The sequence below is a fragment of the Scardinius erythrophthalmus genome (assembly GCF_964197995.2).
Source record: "Scardinius erythrophthalmus genome assembly, chromosome: 9".
In the NCBI taxonomy this organism is placed as follows: Eukaryota; Metazoa; Chordata; class Actinopteri; order Cypriniformes; family Leuciscidae; genus Scardinius; species Scardinius erythrophthalmus.
The window spans coordinates 25,229,045-25,253,428 of NC_138229.1; the positions used below are offsets into that span (position 1 = coordinate 25,229,045).

General features: G+C 39.3%; 2 protein-coding genes across 6 annotated transcripts in view; one reads left to right on the top strand and one right to left on the bottom strand.

The window, feature by feature from the left end:
- The first annotated feature begins 363 nt into the window (after positions 1-363).
- Positions 364-10,664, top strand: sh3glb1b (SH3-domain GRB2-like endophilin B1b). The gene is made up of 9 exons (XM_081375162.1): positions 364-797; positions 2,292-2,433; positions 2,970-3,098; positions 4,885-5,018; positions 5,115-5,207; positions 7,043-7,132; positions 9,567-9,667; positions 9,955-10,177; positions 10,268-10,664. The coding sequence occupies exons 1-9, from the start codon at positions 735-737 to the stop codon at positions 10,373-10,375; spliced, it is 1,083 nt and encodes a 360-aa protein (XP_081231288.1). The 5' UTR covers positions 364-734; the 3' UTR covers positions 10,376-10,664.
- Positions 10,665-12,044: 1,380 nt separating this feature from the next.
- The window catches only part of arhgef4 (Rho guanine nucleotide exchange factor (GEF) 4), an 80,863-nt gene continuing 68,523 nt past the window's right edge, over positions 12,045-24,384 (bottom strand). For all 5 annotated transcript variants that reach the window (XM_081373732.1, XM_081373729.1, XM_081373731.1 and 2 more), the window contains 9 exons: positions 18,604-18,780; positions 18,188-18,382; positions 17,830-18,009; positions 17,509-17,741; positions 16,524-16,653; positions 16,299-16,430; positions 15,945-16,188; positions 14,836-14,913; positions 12,045-13,069 (listed from right to left, as the gene is read on the bottom strand). In XM_081373732.1, the coding sequence (XP_081229858.1) occupies positions 12,912-13,069; positions 14,836-14,913; positions 15,945-16,188; positions 16,299-16,430; positions 16,524-16,653; positions 17,509-17,741; positions 17,830-18,009; positions 18,188-18,382; positions 18,604-18,780 (1,527 nt within the window). In that variant the 3' untranslated portion in view covers positions 12,045-12,911. The remainder of the gene's footprint in view (positions 13,070-14,835; positions 14,914-15,944; positions 16,189-16,298; positions 16,431-16,523; positions 16,654-17,508; positions 17,742-17,829; positions 18,010-18,187; positions 18,383-18,603; positions 18,781-24,384) is intronic.

The window sequence follows — 24,384 nt, forward strand, 5'->3', positions numbered from 1 at the left end:
TTAGTTTATGTTGTTTTTATTTATTTATTTCATGTTATTTATTTATGCTTTTATGTTTGTCAGACTATGGAAGAGACTTCCATTTTTTTCATTATTTTTCATTTAGCCTCCCACAACATTACTAATTTTATTTATTATTTCCTATTATATATTGATTTATTCATAGTTATCTATGGATTAATGCATGATTTATCTATGCTTCACTTTGTTAGTTTGTCAAGCTAAAGGTGCCAAATATTAAGTTAACATTAATTTTCTCACTCTTTGGCTCTTTATCAAAACCAAATACTATTTTTCCAAATACTATAGACTATAGGCCTAGACTGTATTTGTTATATTTTATAGCCAAACTGCTAACTAGGCAGCACACACAATATGGTTTGGGACACACCCGCTGGCTCTCGTTGAGTTTGTCCTTCCTCTCTTCTCACACTCTCACACACACTCACTCCACCAACAGCTGCTGCTCTGCGTTAGCAGCTACACTACTGACAGATACATCACAATACACACCAGACAGCTTTAACACAGCCTCACGCGTTTATTTTTCATTAGATATCTTTCCAGTTGCGTTGTTTTTACATGGACTACACGCTTATCACAACAAAGCGAGCTGAATTCACAAGTGTTTTGGCCGGACGGAGAGAGGCTATAGCAGGCTAATCTGTGTTTGCTAACAGGCTTCAGGTCAGACTGAAGGTTTAAAAAACATCGGTTTATTCATAAACACAGACATGGAGTTCAACGTTAGACGACTAGCAGCGGACGCGGGCACTTTCCTCAGCCGTGCTGTGCAGGTATAACGTTAATGTCTTTAAATTACTTTAAAACCCTCAAGACGAGGCGTTTATTCTCTTGTGTTTGTTTTTAGACCGTTTTTATTTACTTTACTTAAAAGTACAGTTCAGTCAAATTGACAGTTGTGTGTGTCTTCATTTACTCACCCTCATGTCTGTATGACTTCTCACTCCTCCACAAAAGCAGATTGTTATGAACTGACAGGCGAAGTCACCATTCACTGCTTACTTCTTTTTACCATAACATGAAAGAGACTGGTGACCATAACTGTCATTCTGCCTAACATCTCATTGTGGTGCTTTACAGAAAATACATATTAATTAAAATTCATTGGTTTAGAACAACATTGGGGTGGTGACAGTTTTTTTTTTTAGGTTTTGTTCATTATTCCTTTCAGAAGAAATAAAATGGTTCATTATTATGTGTGGCAAGTTTGTTGTATGCTACTACAACATTACTGGTTTGTACTAATTACTAATTAGTGGCCAGTTAGTTGATTTTTGTTTTTATTTTGATATAATATAAATGGGCCATTGGACATGACATGCATATTTTTTTTCTGGTCAAGTGCATTATTTCCTTTTAAAATAATTGAATAAATGCTTGACATATCACTTTATTCTTTAAAACCTATTTAGTTTGAATTAATTTTTAGTACATTTAAAAATACATATTATTTATGTTTTGTTATCTCAGGTGGTGCAACTGTCCAAACAAATGAATATACTAAGAAAACTATTTAAAATGGTGTCAAAAAAAAAAAAACTTAATACTCAAGCATTATTTTAGGTTTGAAACCTTTCATATATTTTTTTTTTATAAATGGCAGAAGTTTTAAAGCTGTTGAGATAATTGAAAAAAATGTGTCCAGCAATTTGTATATTCTCAGAAGTCAGGGTGGCATCTGCAAACATGCCTCCTTTTATTATGAATAGACAATGTAATAATAGTAAACATGATAATGCATCATCCAGAGGAGCCCAACTGATCTTTGTGGCAGAGTGAAAAGGTTTGTAGATCTCTTTCAAATACTGTTAAAAACTGCTCATTTCAAGTATGGGTAGGTTGGTACTCTTTCCATGTCAGGTGGTACAACTACAGTATACATACAACTATTTGGTTGTACCGCCTGACATAAAAACAGTCAAAAATGAATTTAAAGTAAACACTTTGAAAACTTGTTTAAACACATTGTTCATCACTCAAAAATATGCATTACATCAGTAATCAGTAACACCTTTTGTGAAGCTTTATTTGTCAATGACCCAAGTATATAATTGTATTATTCATGTTAACAGTGGAAAAAAGTCATATGTTCGCCGGAAATGCTATTAAGGTCAGCAGCTCACTAGGTTTTGGTTTTGAAGCCACAGCTGGAATGGGTTAACTTTAACACTGTCAACTGTAAAAAGTCAAATGTAATATGTGAACTATACTACTGAAATGTCATGTGTCAGAACTGTCTGTCAACAAACTGTTTGCAATCCATGTAGCTCACAGAGGAGACGTTTGGGCAGGCGGAGAAGACTGAGCTGGACGCCCACCTGGAGACCCTTTTGATTCGGGCAGAATCCACCAAACACTGGACGGAGAAGATCTTGAAACAGACCGAAGTTGTGCTGCAGCCGAACCCTAGTAAGAAGAAATGCGTGCGATTAAACAGGACTGTAGTTCAGCAATACTGCAAGTCACCATTTGTGCTCATTTGTATCACCAGTAGAGAGGAAATGAACTCAGCGTGACAGTTTGTGAAATCATCCCACTATTGCAGCAACCCTAATTGCAGGAGAACAGTGTTTGGTTCCCCGTATGTTCCTTGCAATGGGATTAGGACTCAGAGTATTTTTAGCTGTTTAGCCAGGAAGTCAAAAAAATGTGGCTTATATCTTGCATTTATGATCTCAGGCTGTCTTAGAATTAAGAAAGAAAGAAATCTCTATCTTTATTTTGGCTTTTAGAGGTTTACTTTGCTTTATTTTCCAAGCAGCATAAAGGGGAAGGCTCATGATTTTCTTTTTCTTGACAAGCACACATATCAATAGTAACTCTTTGTAAGATATTTTTGATATTCAGCAGCAGTAATGTGTGCCTGTGGGTGACAGGCCTTGCTTAATAGGTTGCATGTGGTCTCATCTGACTCCGTCTTAATTGAATTTGTCTGATGTGTGTAGATGTCCGGATGGAGGAGTTCCTTTACGAGAAGCTGGACAAAAAAGTCCCAACACGTGCCAACAACCACGAGTTGCTAGGGGAGTGCATGATCGACTCGGGACACGAGTTCGGACCTGGAACTGCGTACGGTAAGCTCATGACGTGATCTCGTCCCACTGATCCTGGACCCTGACGCTCTCAGCTAGTTTTTTTTATTCAATTATTGCGACGTCACAAAAAGCAAACAGCTTTCTATCGATCTATTAATCATCAATTTGTTAATGTTTGTTATTATAAAGGGATACCTATGGTTTATAGTGAAGAAATATATTTTGAAATGACACCTTCACTCATGACTTGAGTTTTAATAAACACTGGCTCTAGTAATTATCCATTTTTTGTATCTTTATTTTGTGAACCTATGTGCTTTCTAATAATAAGCTAGATTAATTCAGTATATTAGGCCACGGTCATACAACTAATTTTATACTCTTTATACAACTAATATGTATCCAATTATGTATCTAGAGATATATGTGTATACTAGAAGTCTTTTAAGCTCAGCAAGGCTTACTTTATTTGAACAAAAATACAGTAAAAACAGTAATGTTGTGAAATTATATAAAAATTTAAGGGGGGGGGGGTGAAACACTCAGTTTCAGTCAATCTCATGTTAATCTTGAGTACCTAAAGAGTAGTATTGCATCCTTCATATCTCCAAAAAGTCTTTAGTTTTATTAAATTTATAAAAGAAAGATAGGCTGTACCGAGTCTTTCCGGAAAAAAAGAGCGGCTGGAGGCGTGCCGTGTGGGCGGAGCTAAAGAATCACGAGCGCTGTTCACTGTTTACTTGCTGTGCTTACGCGCCGATAGCTAACGACACACAGACATTTGAAGCAGTTTTACTCACCGCCTGCGGTTCTAATGCACGACCGTGAACCTTTATCGTTGGGACTGCTCCATCCTTAAGCATTAGACGATCTGCAAATCCGGCGTCGAACTGGGCCTTGTTTATAAAATGATCATCGTCGAAATGCAGGGAACAAACAAGAACACTAAACAAGAAAAACAAACTCCATCCACAGGTCCCTTAACGCCGGGTTCTTTGTGAATCTGTGTAGGGTTGTCTTGCCCTGGCAACCAAAAACACACTTCTTTGGTGACATTGACTTCCCTAAAGCCGAGCACAGCGCTTTGATGGGCGTACTGCTTTCGCTCTCTCGCTCTGGTCTACGGGTGTGCCCGCGCCCTTCCAGGAGAAGTGCACTTAGGACCCGTATAAGGACAATTCCGCCCCATCTGACGTCACACATCCCCTTACTCGAAAAAAACTTTCTGAAACTTGTGACAAACCGGAAGGAGTATTTTTGCCACAGAAATCCTCCATCAAACGTACAACTTTATTTTTTTGACAACTTTGTCCATGTTAAGCATGGGAAATTCCAACTCTTTAATTCCTGTGATGTCAAAGCTGAATTTTCAGCATCATTACTCCAATCTTCAGTGTCACATGATCCTTCAGAAATCATTCTAATATGATGATTTGCTTGATTTTGATTGATGATTTTTTTTATTATTATCAATGTTGTGCTGGTTAATGTTTTTGTGGAGATCATGATACATTTTGTTTTTAAGGAGTCATTGATGAATAGAAAGTTCAAAAGAAAAGCATTTATAAAATAGATACATTATAAGTTTTGTAACATTATTAATGACTCTACTGTCACTGATCAACTTTTGAACAGTAGTGTGTGTGTGTATATATAGGATAGTGTGAAAGAACCCAGAAGTGTGGCTGTCAATCTGCATCGAAATACTCTTTGTGAGCTCCGTATTCCGTGAATGCAATTTCAAGCTGATGAATGTATCTCAATGTGTGTGTGTGTGTGTGTGTGTGCTGAGATGAATGTCTTGTCATCCTCTGATGTGCTGCAGGTAGTGCTCTTGTTAAATGTGGGGAGACTGAGAAGCTGTTAGGCAGCGCAGAGAAAGAGTTCATTCACAGCTCCGCCATCAATTTTCTCACTCCCTTCAGGAACTTCATTGAGGGAGATTTTAAAACCATATCTGTGAGCATCAGCATACCATTGAACATACAGTACATTTGACCACAATATATTATATTATACATTTTATCTTTTAAACCGTTTCATTTATCTTTACAGAAAGAGCGTAAACTGCTTCAGAATAAGCGTCTCGACCTGGATGCAGCCAAAAACAGAATGAAGAAGGCCAGAGTGGCTGATGCTCGTTCTGCAGTTAGTATTTTACGCACACACACACACACACGCACACACACACACACACATAGAGAGAATGCTATAATAAACTGTTTTTTTCCTTTAGTGGCATTTCTAGCTTAACCTAAGATGGATTTTGAAGAGTGAAAGCTGTTTTTTCCTCGTTCCCACGCTATCCGCCAGCTCTCTAATGCTCTTAGTGCGGTGTAACTAGCAGAGGTGATGCTTGTGTTAAACGCCCTTTTGCTTGTGCGTGCACTGCTACCTTTGGATCTCTAACCTCTCTTATTTTCCACAGTTCTCTCTCATTATGTCTCTCTCTCTGTCTCTCTGCTTGCCTGCCTCCCTCCGTCGGAAGGAGCTGAACTCAAGCTCTCCGCTGGGAGAGGAGTATGTGGCTCACTTTTCTTACATGCTCAGCTTCTTGCATGTCAGGTGGCTAAAGGTTTGTCTGCTGTGTCTAATAAAACATCTGCCCTCTCTTGCCCTTCACAAAATCCACCATCTTTGGAGAGAACCATTCTGCGGAAAGAACATTTTTACATTAAAAAAAAACACATCTTGATCAACACATGCTTGTATTTCTGTCGAACTGAACAGAAATAGCAGTGTCAATGTATGTGTTTTTGTGTTCGCTCAAAACCTCAGTGCTGGGAAATGCACATCCTGATTTGTGAGATGTGCTTATCACATCATTTCTTTTACTTTTGAGGGCAACAGAATGCAGTTACTGTGTTTGGTGTGGTTTTGTTTTTCATCTGTCCGTTGATAATATATGAATCCGTGTCTTCTGTGACTGTGCTGTCTCAGCTAACATTAAGATGCACAATATCAATTATCCATTATCAATTTATCATGATATTAGATATTGTGATACTCATTTCCTCTGTTTTACATTTAGATTACATTTGGCATCATCTAACTCTTAATTTTCTTTTCAATATTTAAATTAAACTAATCATTTATTAACACTGTAAAATGTAATCTTTAGCAAAAAATGTAAATACATTTTTATACATAACAATATAATGTGTAAATTCATTTGTAGCATTTAAAACAATTGATTTTAGTGTTTTGTTTTTGAGACAAATTAGTATAGAATTTTAATATTACATTAATATTTATTTTACATTAATATCCTTATAAATAGATGATATATATTGTCATATTGGTTTAGTATTTCAATGTGCATTCAAATATATTTCATAATGGTAAAAATTCTTTAGAATGCCAGATTCAGTACTTCAGTAACCTTGCGAAACATTCCTGTTTTACCTTGAGGTGAATGTGTTTGGCTCGTGTTTCAGTGTTGTGCATGTGCTTATGCATTATCATAAGGAGTGTACAGCTCCCTGGTTTGGTTCCTCCCTGTGAATGTGTCTGTGCATGAATGTTGACACCATTAAACCTCCCTAGCATAACGGCTCCAGGCAGTTATGAAAGTTGTTGATTGTGAGGAGTGATCAGTTTGTGTGGTTCCTTGACCTGACGGGTTTGTCACTGTTTCTGAATGCTGGCCAGCTGTGGACAGAGGAGGTGCAGCAGGTGAGTGCGCTCGAGTCTCTCCTCCACTAACACTGTTGAAGAAAACAGAAACAGCTGCCCTGTTATCTGTGCCTGTGCTGTCTGACATCAACTCACCCTGCCACGTGAATGAGGAACTGCTCTTACACACAACTCAAACATCACACTTGTGTCCAGAAGAGGGAGCTTTAAACCTGATTATATTCCCACCTGACTCTGTCACATTTACCTTGCACAGAGAGCAGCTTAGACCTGACATCTTTGTGATTCTGAGCCTGTTTGTGGGGATATATGTGATGTGATTTTGTGTGTGTGTGTGTTTCCCTTAGGCAGAGACAGAACTGAGGATAGCACAGAGTGAGTTTGACCGGCAGGCCGAGATAACCAGACTTCTGCTGGAGGGTATCGGCAGCACTCACGTACGCTCACACATCCTTTGTGTATATCAGTGATTCCTGCAGCACCATGGCAAAATAATGCTTTACCCAAGTTAAAGGGACAGTTCATCCAAAAAGGAAAATTCTGTCATCATTTACTCACCCTCATGATGTTCCAAACCTGTATGACTTTTTTCTTGACATAAAACATCTTTTTAGATCTGACAGTTTTCTTCTGTCCCTCCATTGACAGTCTACGCAACTACCACTTTTACACTTCAACTAGTTTGCAGAGATCGTAAAACTAATCCATATAAATTGAGTGGTTTAGTCACACATCAGTTCACGTAAATTCAATCTGTTCATCATTCTAAAGCAGTAGAGTCTCTTCAGACAATTTGGACTGAATCGCTCAATTCATATGGATTCGTTTTACTATCTCTTTTTGAACATTTTGAAGCATCAAAGTGTCAGTTGCATGGAGGGACAGAACTCTGAATTCATCAAAAATATCTTCATTTGCGTTTCGAAGATGAACGAAGGTCTTACAGGTTCGGAACGACATGAGGGTGAGTAAATGATGACAGATTTTTCATTTTTGGGTGAACTAACCCTTTAAGGTTTGTTGTCATAATATATAATTATTATTATTTATTTTTTTATTCTTTATTCTTTAATATAATAAAACAATAGTGACCACAGATCACAAGATTATTCCAACACAAACCAGATACATGCATCATCAAAAGGCAAAAAAAAAAAAAAAAATTGGTTCATGTTGACCTGCCAAAGTTTTGCAAAAAGATATGTGAAATCCTGGGACCTAAAGTCTTAAAAAAAAAAAAAAAGGGTCCATGTCTGATAAAACATATCCATTTTCCCTTTTGACCTGTAAGTAATATATTCCAGTATGCCACTCCGACACTTGGCAGTTTATCAGAGATCCATTTAAAGGAGAACTCCGGTCAATTTTAACATTGAGCTCATTTTATTGTACATTTGGAGTGCTGTCAATACAGAGAACAACTACAAAAATCGGTGTTGCCAACACCGAGTTATTCTATTTTTAAAATTTGCACCCTGTTGACTTCAATGGGGCAAGTACTAAACCTGCTTTTAGCCTCTTAACATCCTTGATCTGTCATTACAAGTGCACAGAAAATGTGAGTGATTCCTTCAGAGTGAACACGAGTGAATCTGACTGCAGTAGATGTGAAAGATATGTATAAAAATGATGTTATTTAAGCCAGCGCAAATACCTGTGTTTACATCCTGTTTTTCTGTTGAAGTCCAAAGTAGTCGATTGCCGAGTTCACGCGCGCGATCATATGTAACTAAACCTATGCGCGTGAACTCGGCAATCGACTACTTTGGACTTCAACCGAAAAACAGGATGTAAACACAGGTATTTGCGCTGGCTTAAATAACATCATTTTTATTAATATCGTTCACATCTACTGCAGTCAGATCCACTCGTAATCACTCACATTTTCTGTGCACTTGTAATGACACATCAAGGATGTTAAGAGCCTAAAAGCAGGTTTAGTACTTGCCCCATTGAAGTCAACAGGGTGCAAATTTTAAAAATAGAATAACTCGGTGTAGGCAACACCGATTTTTGTCGTTGTTCTCTGTATTGACAGCACTCCAAATGTACAAAAAAATGAGCTCAATGTTAAAATTGACCGGAGTTCTCCTTTAAGAAAAATACACTTCCGGGCAGCATAAGTAAGGAGATTAAGCAATTTCCTGTTTGAAGCACTCTTTATATTATTATCAGCAGCACCTAATAGAAAATAAAGTAGATTGAGGTGTGTTGGAATCTCCCTTAAGATTCCCAAATACCCTATTAAGTCACCTCGTGAAACACATATGGTCCAATGAAACCCACCCCTCAACTGAGCCTGTCAGATAAGAGACGTACAGAATGTGCTGAGGACTGGGATTGGGAACCCCTGCTCCTGAAGATCTTCATTAGCTGGGTCAGGTGTGTTTGATCAGGGCTGGAGCTTATCTTTCCAGGAGCTGGATTAAGCACCCCTGTCTTTAAGAGTTTGTATTAAATGTGATAGGTCCCGCAAAACAACATCAAATTACACCCTTTTCATTTTGATGTCTTCATTGCACTCAATAACAAGCACACAGCATGACTATTAGTTTAAATGAGTTTGCAAATCAATTACTTGTATGAGCCTGTTCTTTTAATGAATCAGACAAAAGGCTTATTCTTTCAAACTATTTTAATAAATGTCTCTTATGAGCCATTCTTTTTAATGAATCAGTCATTTAATAAATGAGTCAAAAGGCTAATTATTTTAGTCTTAATAAATAACACTTAGTTTGTCAGAACGGATCGAACTGATTTTAAATACAGTAGTTGGGTTAAATGATTCTGTGGGAAACACTGATGTATAATCACGTCTATTTTATGTATGTGATGTGCGCTGACGGTTGTGCTCTCCTTTTTCATGATCAGGCTCATCACTTGCGCTGTCTGAATGATTTTGTGGACGCTCAGGCTGCATATTATGCCCAGTGTTACCAGTACATGGTCAATCTGCAGAAACAGCTGGGAAGGTTGGCTCACTTTTGTATCTATATGCATTTGTTTGTAATGTGTGTGTGTGTGTGTGTGTATATATATATATATATATTTATATATGTATGTCTATATACTGTGTATATATATATATATATATATATACACATATATACACACACATATATACATACATATATATATATACAGGTATATACAAGTTCCTCTGTTTCTGCTAACTGGTCAAATTGCAATGTAAGGAATATGTACATTGTTATTTCTATACTTAAAGCACCAGTAGTAACGGCTCCCTTATTTCCTCCAGCTTTCCATCCACGTTCTCTAATAACAATCAGCCGGCCAGCAGCTCCTCCGCCAGCGTCTCGGTTCCCTCGGCCCCGCCGGCCGCATCACTGCCTGCTCCGCCACCCAGCCAGACCTCACCCGCACTCAACGAGCTCCGCAGCACCTCGGGCACCCGTAAGGCCCGTGTGCTCTACGACTACGACGCTGCCAGCAGCAGTGAGCTCTCTCTACTCGCTGATGAGGTGCGCCTTCATCAACGAACTCAGATTCAGGCATTACACGGATCATTAGAAGTCTTAATCTGTATGTGTGTGCTCATTTCTCCCTGTCAGGTGATCACCGTGAGCAGTGTTCCAGGCATGGACTCTGATTGGCTGATGGGGCAAAGGGGCAATCAGAAAGGCAAAGTGCCAATTACTTACTTGGAGCTGCTCAATTAAGATTACAGTGTAGATATGGGTTCGACAAGAGTAACACTCCAGATGTGATTTGAGAGAGATCAGAATTTAATGTAGCGCAAAGCAATATATAAGTCTTCTACACTGCCATTTCCTGTTGTGTGAACCCTGTCGTTGGAGGGGCGGCGTAAGTAGCCCTACAGTAACGAACAGCAGTCTGAGGTTGCAAACTATTCATCGGATTTATGTGCCAACTGATTTTTTTTTACTGCTAAACTAATTGATTTTGCTATAATGTGCTATGGTGCTCAAATAAATATTATATAAACTAGTGTGTTGCTGTTTCGTGTGATCTTTCATTTTTCTTTAAAAAATGTTTGGTAACACTTTATTTTACAGTGTCCATGTTACATGTACTCGCTGTAGTAATAATAGTAAATTATGCTTAATTATATGCAACTAACCTTGAACGAAACCCTAATCCTTACCATTTAGTAAGTGGGAATTATTAAGTATTTGAATGTATAATTCGACTGTAACAAGGACACCTTAAAATAAAGTGTAACCTAATATTTTTTTATATCTTATTGCTTAATATAATTATGTCTTGTTTCAAGGTCAGGCAAAGCTGAACACTCTGGATGCTAATTTTGAAAAACCATGGTAACAGTGAACTGATATGTTAGCATGAATCTTGACCACTGGGTGGCAGTATTTTCATTTTGTAAAGATAAAAACGTAAACACTGCAGCAAGTGTCTACTAACATACATCTTACTAATAGAGAAGAGTGCAATTTCACTGTAGTGGCACCAAACAGAACTGCAACAATATTGACAGTGTGTGAAAACACTTATTTTGTCTTCCATTGTTTTGGAAAATCTATGTTATTAACTAAAGATAAAACTATTAAAATTGTTTTCATTAATTGAAATAAAGATTAAATAAAATAAAATAAAAATCAATGAAAAACGAAGTAAAGTTAAAAGTGAAAAAAGTGAGAAAAGTTAAAAGTGAGAAATGTTGCCTTGTCAATCAACTGAAATAGTTGAAATACGAAGACTAAATTAAAAAGTTTGTAGACAAACTTAGCCAGAACAGGTTGAAGTAGCTTTAAAAGCTTGAAGTCTTTCAGTTTGTAATAGTTTTAGTTTGGAAGTTTTGATAGATAGATAGATAGATAGATAGATAGATAGATAGATAGATAGATAGATAGATAGATAGATAGATAGATAGATAGATAGATAGATAGATAGATAGATAGATAGATAGATAGATAGATAGATAGATAGATAGATAGATAGCTTTCATTAATTGAAATAAAGATTAAATAAAATGTCAAAAATATTCAATTAAAAACTTAAATGAGAAATGTTGCCTTGTCAGCTAACTAAAATCAATAAAATATTAAAATTACTAAGACAAAAAATTAAAAACAAAGCTAAATAGATATAAACAATCAAACTAATAAAAATGAGGAAAAAAAGCTAAAATTTAAATCTGGAAATATAAAATAAAAACTCATTTAAAATACAGTATTAATAAATACTATAATAGAATATAAATAACACAAAAACAACACTGGCTGGGCTGTTCTTGAAAATCATAGTGCAAAAATAATAGTAGTCATTGCACATTTAAGTGGAATAGAAAGCATTTCAACATCAACAACAATAAAATCAGTTTCACCTTAACCAAATGTCAGATTCATAACACTTACAAATGCTTTTTATTAACATACTTGGTTTTGTGGTCAAAGATAATCATATACATATTTGACAACTGTCAAAGATACTCTTTCATGTAATAGTACCATTATCTATCAGAATGACAGAATATTGAGAATTTTATTTGGGTCGAAAATGTCGAGTTTCACAGCAAATTCATGCAACCCCCCATCACAACATCCGGGTTACGTTTGGAATGGCACTTCAGAGAGAAGTTCGTTACAGAGGAGTCATTAGGCAGCAGAATCAAACGAGCACGGACATGAAACACGGTTTCATCTGAAACGGTGAGTACCGATGGGACGTCGTCAAAAAGCTTCATGAGGAGAAAGTTCGGAGAAGTTGAGAGTTGCATACACAGACTGGCATGATAATCGACGGACTTCGGGTGACAGCCTTGAGGAAGTTAATACAGTAATAAATCTCGACACGGTCTACTTTCATCTTGTGCGGAACCCCTTGAACCTTGAAACTTTATCATGGGTTACACAAAAAGTATCAAATTACATACAAAAGCTAGTAGTTGGGCACTGTGGATAGCTGGCATACATTGAAAACTTGAAAATAAATTAACCGACATATAAAGAAGTCCTCTCTTCAAGCGGGGCTCTTTTGATGAAGCGTGTCCGTACGATAACTTGCAGCAGTAGTCGTGTTAGTCGGGAAGTGGAGCGGTTGAGCAGTAGTAGCCGGGCAACGTAGCAGGAACGCCCCTCCCGCGATGTTCGACAACGTCTGGGAGTGATGCTGTGATTGTAACAAACCCATAAAGTGCTTTCGCAATTGGACAATAAAAATAAACATGTTACACTGGGATAAAAACACAAGTTCAGGCACAACCGCGAATGTCCCTCATTTTTTGAACGGTGTCAAGCGTCCGATGTTGTGCCAGAAATTGGAGGTCTTGCGTTTGGGTTCGGCCAACATGATGACCTGCTGCTGGGGCAGGGAGGTGGGAAGCGTGGGGTGCTTCTGACGCAGAAGGAAGTCATAGTAGGGCCTGGTCACAGCTGTAGGGAGGAGGACATAAACATGGGGTCAGGACACCTGAGAGTTCAGTCGCTCGTTAGAGAACAGGACACAGCCCAGACAGCAACGTACGTGTGGATTACACACATACCAGATGTGGGCCGGATCTGGGCCGACACTATGTTGCTGTCTGGGACATGTAGACATGTTGGTTTAGTAGACGAGTGTGTTTCGGTCGGTCTGTACTGATATTACTGCTGATGTTATTGAATGTTATGCTGTAATGGTTTTAGTGTGTACTTATTAGGGAAGGATGGGTTGCCAGTGAATTATGTAAACTAGAACAGTTACTGTAAATAAAGGGCTGGGTATCGATACAGATTTCCTGAATTCTGATGTTGATCTTTTACATGAAAGCGATTCTCTCTCAGCTAATGCTGTACATTTTGTACATTACAAAAATAATAGGCTAATTAATATATCAACATGGCCTAAACTGTGCAGTTCAATTGCAAATTATTAAGAAATGAATTAAAAAAAATATATAAACTGCTCTGTGAAAACTTTAAAATGCATTTATGTAAAACGGTAATTTAGTATGTGATTGTTTGTGAATCAGACAACATTTTTTGCTCAGCATGTTTTTTGATTCACTAAAAAGAACCGGTTAAAAAGAATCATTACTTTGTGAATCAGACTACACTGATTACCCTGTATGTTATTGATTCACTAAAAAGAACCGGTTAAAAAGAATCATTACTTTGTGAATCAGACTACACTGATTGCTCTGTATGTTATTGATTCACTAAAAAGAACCGGTTTAAAAGAATCATTAGTTTGTGAATCAGACTACACTGATTGCCCTGTATGTTATTGATTCACTAAAAAGAACTGGTTTTAAAAAGTCATTTGTTTGTGAATTGGACTATACTGGTTGTGCGCTATGTTTTTGATTCAGCAAAAAGAACCAGATTTAATAGAGTCATTCGTTAGTAAATATGACTACATTGGTTACTCTGTATGTTTTTGATTCACTAAAAAGAACCGGCTGTTCCCTGGTTGGCTGTTTGTTATTGATTCTCTAAAAAGAACTGGGTTTAAAGAGTCATTTTTTTCTTAACTGGACTACACTGGTTGTGCTCTATGTTTTTGATTCAGTAAAAAGAACCGGCATAAAGAGTCATTTGTTCATTAATCCGACTTCACCAGTTGTGCTGCATGTTACTGCAACAACTCAATAAAGAGAAATAAAGAATCAATATCGATATCATTCAAATGAAGATCACGATTAATCCGAAAATCAATATCTTTACCCAGCCTCAGTTAAAGAAGCGAATAAGTCACACTAACACACTCTGGAATTACCCTGGACTACTCGATCGGCTCTCTACTTTGAGAGGACACCCAGGATATTGCCCTGCGCAGGACCCCAGGTGGCACCCTAACCCCCCGCCCCTGCCTACGCTGAGGGCCTTCAGGGAGGAGAGGTGAAGTTAAGGTGGCCCTGGGAGCCAGAGGTCCTGCAGGTTCGGAAAAACGTAGGCACTTGGAAGTTTTTGGGCGAAGAAGTGATGGAGATCTGAGTGCCACAAGGTGCTGTAAAGCTAATGCTGTTCCAGGGCAGTGCGGTAATGGTGAAACAACACACAAACATAATCAAACACGTGCTTGTGAACAGATGCACAGTGACCACACATGGCACAACTCATTCACTACATGATAAACTGAAATGGTTTCACACTGTATCCTGAAAACAGGGCTCTAAAGCATATAATCATACATAATAGATAGAACAGCTGAAATTCACCTTTGGGCTTCCCTGTTGGATGACTTTTAGATGCATTCAACATGGCCTGCTTCTTCTGGACCTCTGTGATCGTGAAACCTGTTTGGAGGACAAACAAAAACATTGATAAACTTCTAGATTATCATTCTTTATCAACTGTGGAGAACTGACACGTTCGTCATTGACGAATATATAATGCTGAACAGACCAGCAAATATAAATACAAACGTTACAAATATTTCTGTCATGACAACCCTAGGTGTGTTTGGCATGGTAATGGATATGACATTGTTGATATGTTTGGTCTTGGCGGAATAGATCTGCTACGCTTCTGCTGTTAGTGCTGTTGCAGTTGATAATTGTTGCTGCTGCTGCAGAGCAAGTACAGGACTTGCTACTGCCAATACATACACAACACTGTTGTGAGCAATTAAGTCATGCTACTGCTGTACAATTTAGCATACATGAATTACCTGTCGTAACTGATCTATACAGGTGGAGCTGGGGAAGATGGAGGGTTTCTGAAGCGTGCTGCACTGCTAAGGCAAATGCTGACCAAGTATTTGAAGGTTGAGCACGCAAGCTCATTAGATACTGATATGCAGGAACCAATCAGCTGTGCCCTATAGATAACGAGTTAATTGACCTATTAGCCTGCACCATCTAGAGTTTCATGACAGAACTTTGTATATGATCAAATGGCATTGCTAACTGTTTGAATGTACTTTAGCGATAGTTTGGTTATTATCGCAAACTGAGAGGAAGCACTAAAATTACTACCTGGAATCAATAAAAAACAAACAAACTGAAATAAAAGTGATATATTAAAACTAAAAAGCACATAATGCTAAAATTGCATTTAAAACAAAACCTGAAAAATAAAATCGAATTCAAAATATTAACCAAAACTGCAATAGTATATAAATAATATTAATGAAAAATATGACACTGGTTGCCATTGCTAGGTGGTTGCTTACTGGCCAGATTATGTCAATTTTTGTTTATGGAGAGCAATTGGTGCATTGTGAGTTGTAGAAAAATCTCAAAATAATCCATTTAAAGACTGTGGACAGTAAAATCAATGCTTTTCATTCCGCTTCTAAGAGCCTGGCAGAAGAAGTGCTGTTCACCTGTTTCGAGGTCGTGCTGGACCTGTTCCCGTTCATCTGCAAAGGCTCGCAGCCAGCGCTGCTTCTGCTCGGGTTTCTTGGCACACAGGAGGTGGACCTCCTCTCCCCCGGGAGAACACAATTTCAAGGCATTCTTCACACTCACGTTAAAGTCCTTCTCCTTCCCATCCTCTACATCCACCACTTGCATCTGATCCATGTCTAACCGACCCTTGTAGTATAGGATGTCCCTCCGAAGCAGATCCTGGGGTACCAATCAAGACAGGAACTACTTTAATACTGCTGAGAGCTACTCACATAAAAACCATCTTCCATAAATAACAGTGATTCTGCTCTCGCTGGCGAGTGACTGACCTTCTTACAGAAAACCAATTGGTGGTCGAAGAGGAAGAACATTCGCTGCTGGCCTTTGGCCTGTGGCTGGGAGATCTTGGTCAGGTCTCCAGAGAAAATCAGATCAGAGCTCCTGCTCAAGATGTCTTCACCCTAATGAAGGGGAGAAAGAGCCTGTGAGACCACACACATACCTGGAGTGAATAAGTGTGTGAACTCTACACCCATGATGCTCCTGTGATTTACCTCCCAGTCCTCTATAGAGCTCTGCCACTGGGCGATTTTGTCAATATTCTCCAGACGTCTCTTCCTCTCATTGATCAGTCTGGCCACATTCTTCATTGCGTTTAAGGCAGCTTCCACATCCTTATAATCTCTGAAAAGCAGAATATATGAGATTTTGTATAGATGTAAAATGCCAATAAGCAAAATGTGAACCAAATCGTTCAAAAAACTAGTTCAGCAATTTGTCTTCGTCCATTAGACAAATGATCATGAACTTGTACGCATGTATTTTTAAATGGGTACTTATATATATTAACAAAAATAATGCTCCTTTGTTTTATTTGTGAATAATAATCATACAGTGAAAAATATGCCTTGATTATATATAACTACATTTTTGCTGTGCGTGCTGTGTGTGTGTGTGTGTGTGTGTGTGTGTGTGTGTGTGTGTGTGTGTGTGTGTGATCTGACATTTGTGGTTTATGAGGACACATATGTGTATAATGACATGGTAATTACAAAAATGGTTTAAGAGGACACTTCCTGACAACATCCAGAAACAGGTCACATGTTAATGCCAAGTGTATACGAGCCCTCTGCGTCTCTTCCATCATTACATACATGAAGTGGCATCTACACAAATTCTCAATCAATAATTGCATCTGTTATTTACCTACACTCTTAAAAACAAAGGTTCCAAAGTTTGTTTTGCTTTTTTTTTAAGGGATGCAATAGAATCACTTGAAGAATAGAATAGAAGAACCATTTTGTAATCTCCCCAAAGAACCTTTCAGTGAATAACCATTTCTCTTAGTGTTAAAAACATTTAAAAATCTAAAGACCCTTTTTCCAGTATAAAGAACCTTTTGTGCAATGAATGGCTGGCAATAAAAAAAAACGTAAGGCTTTTTAAGAGTGAATCTTTCTTTAGAAGAGAACTAAGGCCTGCTTCCACAGACAGGGTGAGATGACAGACAAAAATGCTGAGAAAAATACAGCAAAGTACCTGTGCTGTGGGTTAGTGTACTTCAGCAGTTCAGCCAGCTGCAGAGGGTACTTGCAGATCTTCTGAACAGGAGTAAGCAGGAATCCATCCAATGAAATGTCAATCATCTTCTGGAGCAAGCGACAGGCCTCAAAGAAGAACACATACTTCTTGATCTTCATCAGCTTGGAGAGCTGAACGCAGGCATTGGGGTGGTTGTTGCAATACTCAGAGTAGATCTGGAAGTTTGTTTGCTGGATGGAAACAAGCGAAGAGAACACAATAAAAATCCAAGCGTAAAAACGGTATCCTACATCAACGCCTACATCGAAGTCAGCTTACCTGTTCTAAGAAGCAGGAGCCAATCTCGCTGAGGTGAGGATGGTCTTTGTTAAATTTCTTCTCCAAGGCTTTGACGAATTTCTTCTGGAAGCGGTAGAGCTCATCGATGTTGCCAAAAATAGTGCGCAGTTGCTCCTCGGTAAACATGTCTGTCCTCTTCCGACACTGTTTTATATAGCCCTGGAAGCCAAGATAAATATGTCAAGCAATGGTATAGCTGAGTTACGGAACAGCTACTCTGATGTGAATCAAGTCTTTCTCTCAGCATGTAAACACAGTGCCAGGTGACACTATAGAATGTAACAAGATCTACATAATGAGGTAGAACCGATCGATCAGAGTCATGTGGTAAACTGACCTCACAGATGTCCTTCAGGTGCTTGATATAATCCCTCTCTGTGCTCATGATCTCATTGATGACGTTGGCTCTCATCTGCTCCTTGCAGGGCAGGCCGGGCCCTAAAGGACCCCCCATGCTGGCTCCACCCCCCTCCGAGGCCCCGTCTAGATGGGCTAAGTATTCCTCCATGGGCTCATCTTGGTTCACCCGTAACTATCAATAACAAGGTTATAGGTTAGTTCACGATGTTGAACTATGACACAATGTCTGGCATTTTCTGCTAAATGTTGAAAGTGCAGTTCCTTTTAGCAATCCCCTTGGCAAAAAGAACAGGTGCATCGAAGACCCCTCAATGTAGCTTAATGTAATAGTGATGACATAATATGACAGTAATCTAATTTTTTTTTATGAGCGGGAAGTCTGCTTTCTTTTACCCGAACGAAGCTGGCGGGGAACCAGCCCTCGCTGTCCAACACCCGGCCCCACCACCACTCCTTGTTTGTGGCGTCCACTACTTCGATGACGTCTCCAGCTTTGAAGCCCAGCTCCTGGTCGTCCATAGTGACATGGTCCCACAGAGCCTCCGCGCACACGCTGCCATCACTGATCAGCTATTGACAAACACAAGATGAAGGCAAAACTGAATGATGAAATATAACTGATCATATTAGAGGAGGAGCTACAGGGATCTTCAACATGTGTGTGGATGAAAATGTCTACTCGAGTAATCTTAAATACTTAAGGCCCGTTCACACCAAGAACGATAACTATAAAGATAACTATATTAGTGTCCACACAAGCGGACGATATCGTTCTGTTTGTTTTAAGCGCATGCTTGTCTGTCACTTTGAATGCTCGAGCTTGTTACAGCAGAATGGATTCTGATTGGCTGTCAATGTTTTTTATTGTTCATCCGCTGGATAACGTTCTGAACGTGATTCCATTGATATTGTTTCTCTGTGCCGTTATCGTTATAGCTGTGGTGTGAACTGCTATTATTTAATATTGAGAATGATTTTTAGAACTATATCTTTATCGTTATCTTTATAGTTATTGTCCTTGTTGTGAATAGGCCTTTATACTTGTTTGCTTTTTCTGTTCAATACACATTGTACAACAACATGCAGTCTGCATTAGGGCTGGGCGATATATTGAATATTTACAGTATATATCTGGTATGATTTTACTGGTGTTATAAAAAATATGCAACACTGAATAATGAGAGGATTTTAATGCAATTTTTATTTTACGTTTTGTATGAAATTTTTAATAGTCTCTAATTAAAATGTTAGCAAAATGCCATTAATGTATGTACGTTCAGTCAGTTTAATCTTTCGATGCATCATTTCAAAACTAAACAATATACACAATTTTCATACTGAGTTTGTGCATGACAGATGTAGTTAAATATTACTATTTATTACTTTTATATATTTGTGCAAATAAATGAAATTAATTGTTCTTATTTGTGTTGTTGAAGTTCACTTAAATTAAAAGGTGTTATAATATTTGAATGTTCTATCATTTTTAATTCAGTACATGATAAATAAAAACAATCTGATAATTTGCAGTTTAGGCACTGGTTTCAAATATACTGTAATGTCGAATGACAATAATCACCCATTATATCCCCAGAAATAAATTTGCACATTCATTTGGAGATTCAAAGTGAAAATATATTTATCAGTACACAATATAATGTTAGGTATGATTAATCAAGATTAATTAGAGAACCTTGTGTGATTTTTTTACTGATCAACATCCCCTATACATACATATACACAATACTCAATACATCTAACATCTGGTGAAAAAAGGTTAATTGTTTTGCCTTGCTATGCCAAAAAACCATTGTGAAACAATACAGAGCATTCAATTTCAGTCTGTTCCAGCATCTCAGTGGCATAGTGTGTTATCAAGCAAAGATACACAACCCTTCATTCTGTGCACTTAACCAAAACCAAACTGCAATGTATCATTGGAGGAAGCATTGCCAAATTAAGCCTTTTCTGTCTGCTGTCTGCTTTTTTCCCTGAGTGGTCATTTTACGTTTCCGCTTTTTGCTTGTGCAAGGATTGGTTTGGCAAAGAAAACAAAAAGTGGAGTGATGTATTGCCACACTGTTCAGCTTGGCTATAGTGAAAATTAAGTGAAATCCTGGCAAGCTCAACAGCCTCCATTCAACCATCTCTACTGCACGGCTAAACGTGATCTATTGGTGCTGATGTAATCATCACACTTCATTCTCTGTCCACACAGCGTTGATGGACTCGAAGGCTGAATAGTGAACATACACCCCCTGAATCCAGAGCCCTGCATTCTCATCACAAGATCTGTGCCTATGTACCCTGTTGCCTAGCGACACACCCACATACTTTCCCATGTGCCTCCTCTTCACAGCCTGAGAGTTACAGCTTCTTGGTTTAGGCTATTTGAAGACACTATCAGGAAAAAGCCCTGGAGCATATTGTGCAAACATATAACAAAAAGTAAAGAAAATATGCTGATCATGAATGAATAAGGTTTTATAACTAGTATGTCAGTTATGGTATTCAAACGTTTCCACTATCTGAGTAAATACAGAACATTCTTTGCTTTGCATAGACCCAAACTAAGCCAAGTGCATTGGCCAATTTATTTCCTTCTGGATGTTTATTCCTCACCGAGACGCCACGCTGCTCTACTGAGCTATAACCCCAGCATAACCGTGTCAAGCTCATCTGTGTGACCTCTTTCTCTGCAGAGTCCTGCTTGCCAGCAAAAGGATTGTGCAGATCCCTCTGGGACACAAAAAAGAACGCCTCACATGAGCTCAAGGCACAAGCTGACAGTTATACAACAAAAACAAGCACCGTAATTCAAAGTTTCCCACACATAAACACCCAAACATACTCACAAAAGCTTACAAAACGTCTGAAGAAGCCATTTAGATGACTTGAAATCAAAGACTGACCCCTACAAGCCACTCAAGAGTGGTTACGGGCTGGTGAATAATTCACGCAGTGCCATCTCAGCACATTACTTCTGGTTGAATGCCGCCAACCACACACCCATTCTGGTTACCTGCACTGTGATGTCTGCATCCCGAAAACCCATCCACGAGTGAGCGAGAGGGACCAACTTTCCCTCCTCCTCCTCCTCACCGTTGTCTTCCTCTCCACCCCTCCCCTCGCTCTTTCTCCTCACTGCGGCTGCGCTCTACTGGAAGGCCAGCAGGAACATCAGCACTACGTTGATGATGACCAGCAACATCATGATGACGAACACCACCACCTTCTGGGCCTCCGGGCTGAGGTTGCAGCGCAGCAGGAAGTGACTCAGGCCCTGCCGAGACGCCGTTCGCTGGCCTCCGCGAGCCATGGCGCCGGAAGCCCCCTCGCCTAGAGGTCTGCGCGCGAATGCTCGACGGCACACAGTGTGTCGGCCGGATCCGCTCTGTGTTCTCTGTGAAGCGTGAGTGGGAGGGGGGAGAGCCTCCACGTCCACAGTTACCTGCTCACTTCCTTTCCGTTCCCTTCTCGCTCTTTCTCTCTTTCTCTCGCGTGCGCGCAATCTTCCTCCTTCTCCTCCTCGTCCGTCGCTCCCCTCAATCTTTTCCCCGTGCGCTGCTGATGTCAGGAGCAGGGGTGGATGCGTCTCTCCGCCTCCATGTATTCTTCTTCTCCGTCTATGCTTTTTTCTGTCCCTTCCTGTCTGTATTTCTCCTTCTGTCCTCCTTCCGCTGCCTCCCCCTCGTTCTCGTCCTCCTGCTCTGCTTGAACACACGGCCGTTTTAATTCCCTTGGATCTGATTAAAACACTTGGAATCCTTTCTTATTTCACCATCTCTTTTGCAAAACGCAAACCTGAGGGGTGGAAATGGCTGCTGCATCTGTGCTTAGCGGCACTAGCAAAAACCATCCATCCATCTCCCCGAATTGACTTCTGTTTTTGCTCCGGATTTTTTTCCTCTTATCCTTCCCAGCCAATCGGCTGGCGGTGCTGTGAAGCGTATCCAGGATACCAGAGTAGCGGAGGCCGGATTTAGCGGCAGCAGGAGGGAGGCGACGGTGGGGGGAGGGATGCGAGAGAATGCAGCACAATACATCCTTTCTATCCTGGCGTGTCTCCATTGGCCGAGCCGACTGCCAGTCAGTCGCACTTCCCGGCTAAAAGCAAGCACGTCCTGTTCGTCTTCTCAAGGCAGTGCTAGTGCTGCTGGAGATATTAATTAAAGGCTGCATGAGGTACCAAACACCTCTTGAGCTTTCATTTCCTGACCCGGGTCGGTGTCGGCGAGGTAGGATTAACGCAGTCATTCCCACTCGTCTCGTTCCCGTGCATCAATTTGTGCACAACTAATGGGATTAGTAAAGGACTCTGATTCCATCAACCTTCTGTTCTCTCTCTCTCTCTCTCTCTCTCTCTCTCTCTGCCGCAGAGCCTCATCCCACTGTCACAGTGTCACACAGCACGATACTTCCTTTAAAATCAGCAGCTTTCTTTCTGACACATGCACAAGCAAAACAATCACTCACTCTCTCCAACACTGAAACTAAATATTCTCCCCAACACACTGGTAATGAACACTAAAACTATATTTTAACTTTTAGAAAAAAAAAAAAAAAAAGTTGTGCTTGTCTGTGTAAAATAATTTCTAGCTTGTTGCTAGATCACTGTGGTTGGTTGACAGGTTGCTGCTATGCAGTAGCTAAGGTGTTCTAAATGGTCTATGGGTAGTTGCTCTGCAAAACGGCTAACAATCCGTATTTTTGTCTGGTTTTCTAGTAAAACTATTTTCAAATGTCCTTGAAATAATAAAAAGTACATTAGAAGTGCAAAATAAGATAAACATTTTTATTAAGTTAATTTCTTCAAGGCCAAGAAAATATATTTCCAATCTTACAGTAGCCTACTTTTAGGCTAAATGCAAATGTGGATGGAGCCTGCTAGAGATCGAAACTATATTTTGTATCTATCATTTAAAATTGTATTTTAAAATACACTGATCAGCCACAACATTAAAACCACCTGCGTAGGCAACACCTTCAACTCTTGGTCATGAACTATTCCTGAACAATTTTTTGCAGTGTAACAGGGTGTTTTGTTGTTGTTTTGTTTTGAACATTGTAAAGTATGTTCATTTCTGTTCATTGTATGTTCATGTGTTCATTGTGTACACGTATTATAGACAACAAATAAAGATTTTCTTTAAATGTGATGTAAAATTATTTTATTGGCTTGAAATATATAGAAGGAAATTATATTTTTAAATGCTTTGAAATATATATTTTCTAAAATTTACAAAAATGTACAAAAAATGTATTGGTAAAAAAAAAAAAAAAAAAAAAAAAATATGTATATATATATACAAAAGTTTTGGGACATGAACTTTAATGACATCCCATTCTCAATCCGTAGGGTTCAGTATGGAGTTGGACCACCCTTTGCAGCTATGTCAGCTTCAACTCTTCTGGGAAGGCGTTTAGGAGTGTGTATATAGGAATTTTTGACTATTCTTCTAGAAGCGCATTTGTGAGGTCAGGCACTGATGTTGGACGAGAAGCTCTAGTCTCTGCTCTAATTCATCCCAAAGTTGTTCTAACGAGTTGAGGTCAGGACTCTGTGCAGGCCAGTCAAGTTCCTTCACACCAAACTCGCTAACACAAACTCTTTATGGACTCTTCATGTCTTTATGGACCTTGCTTTGTGCACTGGTGCGCAGTCATGTTGGAACAGGAAGGGGCCATCCCTAAACTGTTCCAACAAAGTTGGTAGCATGAAATTGTCCAAAATGTCTTGGTATGCTGAAGCATTAAGAGTTCCTTTCACTGGAACTAAGAGGCCAATCCCAACCCCTGAAAAACAACCCCACACCATAATCCCCCCTCCACCAAACCTTACACTTGGCACAATGCAGTCAGGCAAGTACCGTTCTCCTGGCAACCGCCAAACCCATACTCGTCCATCGGATTGCCAGATAAGCGTGATTCATCACTCCAGAGAACACGTCTCCACTGCTCTAGAGTCCAGTGGCGGCGTGCTTTACACCATTGCATCCGACGCTTTGCATTGCACTAGGTGATGTAAGGCTTGGATGCAGCTGCTCGGCCATGGAAACCCATTCCATGAAGCTCTCTACGCACTGTTCTTGAGATAATCTGAAGGCCACACGAAGTTTGGAGGTCTGTAGCTATTGACTCTGCAGAAAGTTGCCGACTTCTGCGCCTCAGCAT

What these genes read in the sequence shown, in the direction of transcription:
- sh3glb1b (XM_081375162.1), top strand. Translation starts at nt 735, where the DNA reads ATGGAGTTCAACGTTAGACGACTAGCAGCGGACGCGGGCACTTTCCTC. An exon ending in CGGACCTGGAACTGCGTACG is followed by an intron (nt 3,099 to 4,884) that starts GTAAGCTCATGA and finishes GATGTGCTGCAG; the next exon opens with GTAGTGCTCTTGTTAAATGT. An exon ending in AGGGTATCGGCAGCACTCAC is followed by an intron (nt 7,133 to 9,566) that starts GTACGCTCACAC and finishes TTTCATGATCAG; the next exon opens with GCTCATCACTTGCGCTGTCT.